Source organism: Procambarus clarkii, chromosome 40, assembly GCF_040958095.1.
Source record: "Procambarus clarkii isolate CNS0578487 chromosome 40, FALCON_Pclarkii_2.0, whole genome shotgun sequence".
NCBI classification, from domain to species: Eukaryota; Metazoa; Arthropoda; class Malacostraca; order Decapoda; family Cambaridae; genus Procambarus; species Procambarus clarkii.
The window spans coordinates 9,672,585-9,681,677 of record NC_091189.1 but is presented as its reverse complement, the minus strand read 5'-3'; the positions used below and the strand labels follow the sequence as shown (position 1 = coordinate 9,681,677).

The window sequence follows — 9,093 nt, the reverse complement described above, 5'->3', positions numbered from 1 at the left end:
ATAGCAACCTGACGTTAACTACCTTCTCTGAGCAGTAAGCAGCTACCTTCCAGCAGCATATACATAACTAGCATCAGCGGTCACAATAGAAGCCGTAGAGGCTACGTGAACAGCTCCCAACAAGAGAGGCAATACAGTACCTACACAGGAACAACACGTAGTGTGGAGTCAGTGATACTGACTCCCTCCCTCCTCTCTTCCAACCTTGAACACTGAAATTAAAAGCTTCCCAGGCCATCAGCAGAAACTTTCAATGAACTCAAACTATTTTGTTAACAAACCTTCCAGAGTTAATTGGCTATTGATGATGAGTCCGCTAAAAAAAAGGACAAATTACTGATATATTCTGAAAAGTGTCGGACGTACACCGTAGAGGTATAACGGGATGTAACAGATCTTATTATCCCTGTACCTACACAGTAGATTAATAAAATGTACAATTTAATTAAATAGTATGTAACTCAACTATCCATCTTAAGTTAGAACATTGCATATAGTAAAAATTCAACTCTCAGTGTTTTCAGTGCCTGTGAGTGGTACAGCGCTTACAACCCTTCACAGTCGACACCTTTAACAACGAGCTTTTATATAACAAAGAAAATTTTCCCTTAAAGCTGTAGATCGGCCTCTCAGGTACCCCAACAGCCATTTTGCAGACACAAGTAAACACTATGACCACTACAATTACTCTAATGTGCACACTAAAACGAACTACAAAGAAAGTCGACTTTGTATCTTGAAAAATCCGTAAGTTATACATGTTCTGCCGCTTTCAGATCGTTCAACCTGCAGCAGGGGAGCGTATTGAGCGTAATCATCAAACTGGGAACCCCATGTTATCGGTCTCAACCCCCATATGGCATATAATATAAAAAATCAATATTTAAAATACTTGCTCATTAATGCAAAATATTCCCTCTTCTGCACAAAGCAAGCTAGTTGATGGAACTTGGCCAACACAGGTACTGAACTCCCTACATCCTCCCAGTACACACACGCCTTGATTACCCTCAAGTCCCCAAGTATTTTGTATATGTGATCCTGTTTTCCCCTCTTTCCTTTAGTATTTCCACGTAACTCATGCCCCCTAGCTCTGGGACTAATCTAGTTGCATATCCCTGGACTTTTTTCCAGCTTCGCTTTGGTTAAAACAAGATAAGACTACTACACCGTGACGCCGCATGTAAGATTTAGATTAAGATTTTTTTATTCAGGTAAAGGTACATACATTGAAGATGAGTTACAAACATAATGTTGGATTTAAAGATAGAGCTAGTACATACAATACCTAAAGCCACTAATACGCATAGCGTTGCATAGCGCAAACAGAACAAATATAACATAACTGGTCTATTACCTGGGGTATACAAGGTCCTAAACGACTCCTTTAGAAATTCAGATTTCTAAAGGAGTGCGTTGCGAAGGGTGCTTGACAGAGTGGGCATCGTCCACCACTATTCACCTGAGACCTGCCCCGTCTAGCCATACCTAAAGAGATTACCTAATGTTTCCCATCACGCACACACACACAACACCCCCCCCCCCACACACACACACACACATACGCGCGCGCGCGCGCACACGTGTGCTCGCGACAGGTACAACAAGCCTAGTAGCCGGGGTATAATGAGGGAGACCTCGCCTCCCGTAGTGACTGTTAGGTAAGCACTGTTAAGTAAAAACATACACTCACAAACCAACGAGAATGACTCTGCTGTCCGTCTTTATTACATTAAACGTAAAAAACTACTTGCTTTAGGTGCTATATAGGTGGTAATAAATAGTTAATAAGGGAGTGTAACAATATGTGACCTTATATAGTGCCTTGTAACCGACATCAAATCTCCACCAAATGCCGTGGCATGATTGGCGGGCATTTTAAATTGGCGACGACACGTTAGCGTTTGAAATAGTGGAGACCGGGCGCGTGTCGAGGCGCGTAATAACTGTGGCAGGTGTGCATGGGATCAATATTATGGTACCTGCAAAAGGGAAACACCTGCCCAGGCCACGAGCCGCCGGGTGTTTCGCAGTGAACGGTTAAATCATAGAGGGGGAGGATATGGCCCTGGCTACATGCTCTCGAATGGTGAATTTTTTTTGGTGAGAGCGTTTTAATTGGACCAGGTGATTTATGTGCCTAATTCTGCAGTATTAATCGCCACTCGCTGATGGGATTGTTATTATAAATATGTCGCCTAAAATTCTAGCGGAAGTGTTCCCTTGGTATGAGGTGATGTTTGGGTAGTGGGTTGTGGGTAGGGGGGAGCGGAAGACCCCGCCCCCGACCTGCGGGCACGGCCCCACCACCACCCACAGTTGCCAAGTACCCGGGCAGCATCTCTGTTGTGCCATCACTCACGCCAATGGTAACCTAAAGTATAGCTCACAGTCGCCCTTCAACTCCATTTTTCTACTTAGTATGTAAATAGATGATTGTTTTCAAATAATTTGTATAAATAAGTCATTTCTTTTTATGCTGTTGGGCTACTAATAAGGGGTCTTGGAACTATATGTATATATATTGATGCATAGAGCGATATGTGTTTGATAATGATAATGTTTATTCAGGTGAAAGTACTATACATTCAAAATGAGTTACAAACAGAATGTTGGAGTTCAAGATAGACCTACTATGCCTGAAGCCACTAATGCGCACACAGTTTCGGGCAAACGATGACTACGTTTCTACGCAAACGTTTCAACACACTGTTCTTTTATATGTAAATATATTACAGGATGATGTCATTTAAGCGTAATTATATTTTTAATGGACCTCATTTTATGTTACAAGGTGTGTTTCTCGCAGAGCGAGATGGTGAAAAAACGAGAATTATCGTACCCTTCGCAGCCTCTCCTGCCAAACATCTCAGTTCAAAGCTCACACGTTTTGGTGTACCTGGCCATAGTAGCGTCGGGGCCTGGCCGCGTGTGACCCTCACACATGCTCTCCACGCTGCGGCAGTGTTTGTGTGGCGCGTACAGGAATGCTGGCCTGGGAGAAGGCGATGGTGTTGAAGGGCCTTGTTGCCGTGGGAAGCTGGGTATATTCACGAGGTGGTAGCAGTGTGTAGGGCAGAGAAGGAGGCGTAGGAAGGCGCGCAAGGTGAACATCCCTTCTCAGGAGAAGTGGCGTATCGTAGGACCAGTGCTATGGCCCGCTTGGTTTGCCATATATGCAAATTATGGCTTCTGATATCCATATGTATCCGTCGAGTGTCTGATGAGGCGGTAAAGTAACAGGTGTGTGACGACCTCAGACTGGGGCTGTCTATAATACTAGTGACGGCTGTGATGAAATAATGGTTTGTGACAAACTGGAAAATGTGGAAGAAAAATTGGAAATATGAACAGTTTAGAAGTAATGACAAGGTGGCTGTTGATAAAACTTGGAAATGACTTGCAGATGAAAAGATCCATTCAGTGTTAAACAGCGTGTGGAAAAATGATTAAAAGATGACTGAAAATATTAATTACAAGACGTAGTTTTGTGGTATGGTTATAAGATATCTGGCAATACCAGATAACACGTGTTAAGGACAATCAGTAAATAGTGTCAACTCCCCACGCAAGAGTGACAGGACATTTTTTTGTTGAGAAACGCTCGGGAATTCAAGAAAGGTAATGTGAGAGGACTCAAGTGAGCTAATACTGTAGTGAGACTTTATAGTGAAGGACTGCAATTTGTACAAAGTAGGGTACGGCGTATAGAGACCCTGCAGCGCGGGAAGACTGCGGCGTAGAAGGATTACAGCACACCCGGGGTGAAGGACTATGGCCGCTGAGCTCCTGCAGAAGGAACTTCCTCATCCATGGAGCTTCGGTGTCACTCGGGACGGACGGATCTTTTTTATCAAGTAAGTATCGTGACTACTGCCTTTTGAGTAACGATAAGTTGACCAGAGTTTGTTGATCGGTACCAATACACACATTTATGTCCCCCCCCCCCCACACACACACTCTTTCGTAGCCTAATGATGCTGTTTTGAAGTACGACCCTACAATATATAATAGTTGGATTAAGGCATGTAAGGTACTCCAGAAATGTGCAATCATGTTCGGAGCAACGAGCGCCCGAATTATAATGTTAAAAACCTCCATAGATGTTAATAAACGGTAATAACTTATATGTCACAGGAAAGGTAAACATATATGATTTATTTCAGAATCTTTAATTAACATGAAAATATCTTAAGTGAAGCCGAATAGTATATTTATAGTTATAAAAAGTTGAAATGTTGTTTGATCACTCACAGACCTGAACCCTCATAAACTGATCGACAGGGGCAGCGAACTCTCTAACAACGGTGCTCTATGTTCCAAGGTTGCTCTAGTGTTTATATGTTCCAAGGTTGCTCTAATTTAATATGTTCCAAGGTTGCTCTAGTGTTAATATGTTCCAAAGTTGCTCTAGTGTTAATATGTTCCAAGGTTGCTCTAGCGTTTATATGTTCCAAGGTTGCTCTAGTGTTAAAATGTTCCAAGGTTGCTATAGTGTTAATATGTTCCAAGGTTACGCTAGTCTAGTGTTAATAAGTTCTGAAGTTTCTCTACTGCGTGTATGTTCCAAAATTAATTTATACAATAGAAAAGCTTCGGAACATATGTATATTAGAGTAGCCTTAGAACGTGTAAAAAACTGGAGCAACCTGGGTACGTACATACAAAGTCGAAAACCTTGGAATATAATATATATATATATATATATATATATATATATATATATATATATATATATATATATATATATATATATATATATATATATATATATATATATATATATATATAATGTCTTTAAGGCAATATAAAATATTTACGTTTACTGTCATATATACACGAAATAAACTGATCTGTGAGATGTTGTCTTGCCTATATATGGAGAGCATTGGGGCTGCCACACAACAAGTGAGCATGTCATACTCATCAGTTGCTTTAAAGTCGTTTCACATGGTGTTGGGAGAGTTCCTCATGAGCATGTTGATGGTCTTATTGAGCAAGAATTGTTGGGAGCACTCCTAACGATATCAATATATATGCAAGACAGCAGCATCTCTTTATAGGTACCTGCGAATGCACAAACAAAAGGTTAAATAAAAAAATATACATAATTTTTACACAACCAGACCAGACATGAAAACAGAGGCATCAAACACCCACCCAACTATCAACAGCCAACTTACATTTAAGTACATCCTACCATTCTCAAGACCAAAACAGAATATCTAGCTCACACCCACCTCTCCTATTGCCCCATCAACATCGACATCAGTGCACCTTACACACCCCTCATTCTCATTCTACATAGTTAGATATATTATAGCTGCTGCTAATTTGCATCCAATTCCTCTCTGCCGCCATGGATGTTGAGAGATACAACTTAAGATATATAGAGAAGATTCAGACTAAAATTAATAATCTAGCTATTTCGGTTATGTTCAATAACGTGTGTGTGTGTATTCACCTAGTTGTATTTACCTAGCTGTTCTTGCGGGGGTTGAGCTCTGCTCTTTCGGCCCGTCTCTCAACTGTCAATCAACTGTAACTAACTACTATTTTTTTTCCACAAACACACCCAGTAAGCAGCTCTGTAACAGCTGTCTAACTCCCAGGTACCTACTTACTGCTAGGTAACAGGTGGCATCAGGGTGAAAGAAACTTTCCCCATTTGTTTCTGCTTGGTCCGGGAACCGAACCAGAGCCACAGAATCACGAGCCCTGCGCGCTGTCCGCTCAGCTACCAGACCCCCCTGTGTGGGCGTGTTTGAATGGTTCCGAAGACAATTAAACCCATCTTATACCTTACATGGAGTACCTATATATTATCAGCAAAAATATAATTAATGTGCTGAAATATTTGTAAAAGAAACCAGAAGAGAGAAAGCGTATAAACTACATCAATATTTTTGCTGAATATAATATTAAGATTTGGAAGAGGGGGGGAGATGAGCCTGATGCATCTTAAGCAACATGTAGCAGCGCCACCTCTGGCATCCCTGGAGCAACAGGCTGGTGTTCTCACAGTCAACCCTTAAGACACACTGTATGATAAATACCAGAATGATGAGCTGGTGCCCCGTACGTCACACACACATACCTTGCCTCACAGTTCACCATAAATACTGTGTTAACTGTGGCAATTAGTGTTCGGAGAATGAAGGAACTAGTCGAGCTGGAAGGCCACCCCCCCACCCTCCCCGGGTCAACGTAACCGGAAATGGGCACAAAACAGTGTTTCCTTGTTGCCCCACAACGCGCACCTCCGGGGTGCTGGGACCAAGTAAAGAAGCACACTTTATGGAGCAAGAATCTTCCCACGCTCCTCTCCAGCTCTTAATAAGAAGTCAACGAGACTTGCGTAATAATAAAGGATTTAAAATGTAGCTAAAATAAATGCAAAAACTATTCGCAACAAATTAAACGTGAAAAGTAAAAACGCTTGCAATAAAATATTAAAGTCGTAAAGAAGCAAACCAACAAATAGGTGCCATGAGACACGCCACGCGTCGACAGAGAAGAGACTGACCTCCTATGATGTTTCTGAGCTTTGCCAGTAATTGTATTTGTCAGTCTTGTTAGCAGGCTTGCAAACACGCACACACACGCGCGCACGCACACACACGCGCGCACACACACACACGCACACACACACACACGCACGCACGCACACACACACACACACACACACACACACACACACACACACACACACACACACACACACACACACACACACACACACACACACACACACACACACACACACACACACGCGCGCGCGAGCCAAAGCTCAACCCCCGCACGCACAACTAGGTGAGTACATACGCACGCACATAATGAAGGCAGGTGTATGGAGCAGGAGACCAGATACAAGATACCATTGAAAGATGAAATCCTTCAAGAATCAGGGGAAAGAGAAAGAACTGGGAGTTGATATCACGCCAGACCTGCCTCCTGAAACCCACATCAAGAGGTTATCATCAGCGGCATATGCTAGGTTGGCTAACATAAAAGCTGCCTTTAGAAAACTGTGAAAGGAATAATTCAGAATCTTGTATTCCACATATATCAGACCAACCCTGGAGTATGCAGCTTCAGCATGGAGTCTCTATCTAGTCAAGCACAAGACTAATTTGGAGAAGGCTCAAAGGTATATCACCAGACGAACCCAAGCTGAGGGGTATGAGCTACGAGGAGAGACTACGGGAACTAAACCTCATTTCGCTGAAAGAAAGAAGAGTTAGAGGAGATATGATAACCACATTCAAGGTTCTCAGAGGAATTGATAGGATAGATAAAGAAAGTCTATAACAGTTTATTTAGCACATGGGGACACAGGTGATAACTGAGTACCCAAATGAGCCACAGAGACAGTATAAAGAACTTCTGCTTGTTATATCGTACGAGGTTCGCTTGTAAGATTATAGGCACAAAATGGCATCATATTTTAGGGTGCAATTTTGTTTTTATGCGAAATGGAAACACCTATTTATAATCTCTTGGAATCTAGTTATGAACAGTGGTGGATGTTTGGAATACAATGATGATAGTATTCAGTTCGATGTTGTCAGCTTGGAATTTAACTATAGTTTCTGTATATTTTAGAATCCAGAAATGGTAAATTAAATTCCAGTAACACGACTGCGATTCCAGCAATTATCACTTCCAGTCCAGTAGCTTCAACTTAGAATCGAGTAACCGTAACCTTGAAACCAATAGCTGTAATTTTAAAATTTGTAATTGTTAGTCAACGTGGAGCTAGGAGAATATTGAACAGCTGTGGATCACTTATATTCATACTGTGTTCTCTCATTGTGCCTATGGCACCTCCACTCTTCACTGGATCTATTCTGCATCTCTTTTCATATCGTTCGCTCCAGTATGTTCTTATTTTACTTTGCAAATCTAGGATCTATTCTTCCAGTTTTCCATGTATATATTAGATGATATCTCTTTCGTCTCCTTTCTATAGGGTATATCTTGAGAGCTTAAAGACAGTTCCTGTATTTTAGGTGCTTTAATAAATCATGTCTGTGCGCACCGTATATGTTTTCTGTATTCCATCTATTTCAGCCATCTCTCCTGCTCTGAAGGAGGAAGTGAGTATCGAGCAGTATTCAAGGTGTGACAGCACCAGTGATTTGAATAGTATGAGCACTGTGATGAAAGGTTGAAAAAAAAGGATTGAAAACCCTGGATTTGAAGGTTCCTATCCTATCATTTTGTTGGCCGGTGTTATATTTGTCTGTTTATGTTCATTGAACGTTAGGTCGTAAGGCATCATTATTCTCAGATACTTTACATGTTGCTTTCTATGAGTAGGTCTGATCGTGTCTTATATCCTGAATTTCGTTTAATTTCTTCATTTACCCATACCTGAGTACCTGGAATTTATCAGTTAAACCACGTGTTATTTTCCGTTGCGAAATCGAAGGCTTTAATATTATTAATATCATTTTGTAGCTTTTGCAATGTCTTCTACATAGGTAATTTTCATGTTGATTTGTGTATCATCTGAAATGAAGCCGTGATTTGTACTTTTGTCAATATCTGATAGGAGAATGAGAAAAAACAAGGACTGTGCCCAGAGGTACAGAGTTTTTTGATGTACTTGGACTAGATTTTGTTTGATTTACTGTTGCTCTTTGTATTCTGTTTTACAGGAAATTCCATATCAATCGCCCTACTTTACCTGTTATCATATTGATCTCATTTTATGGGCTGTCATTATATGGTCACATTTATCAAATGCCTTTGCAAAGTTCGTGTATACCACATCAGCATTATGTTTTTCTATTAATGTGTCAGTGATTTTGTCATAGTGGTTGAGTAGCTGCGAAAGGCATGACCTTCCCGCTTTAAATTGATGTTGACCTGGGTTGTGGAGGTCATTGTTCAACATAAAACTGAAGATGTGACGCCTAATCACTCTTTCAAAGCTTTTGCTATGTGTGATGTTTATGTAACTGGTCTATAATTTTAAGCAATGCTTTGCCACCTTCCATGTGCAGGAGAGCTGTAGCTACTGATTTAAATGGTTCTGGTATGTTCCATGTATCCAATCTTGTTTTCTATCTACAATGAACACTCGTA

The 9,093-nt window shown here is 41.1% G+C and overlaps 1 protein-coding gene across 1 annotated transcript in view; it reads left to right on the top strand.

Moving 5' to 3' along the window:
* The first annotated feature begins 2,919 nt into the window (after nt 1-2,919).
* Nucleotides 2,920-9,093, top strand: part of LOC123758108 (uro-adherence factor A-like) — a 364,530-nt gene continuing 358,356 nt past the window's right edge. The window contains exon 1 of the mRNA XM_069338664.1: nt 2,920-3,857. Within this exon, the coding sequence (XP_069194765.1) occupies nt 3,775-3,857 (83 nt within the window). The 5' untranslated portion in view covers nt 2,920-3,774. The remainder of the gene's footprint in view (nt 3,858-9,093) is intronic.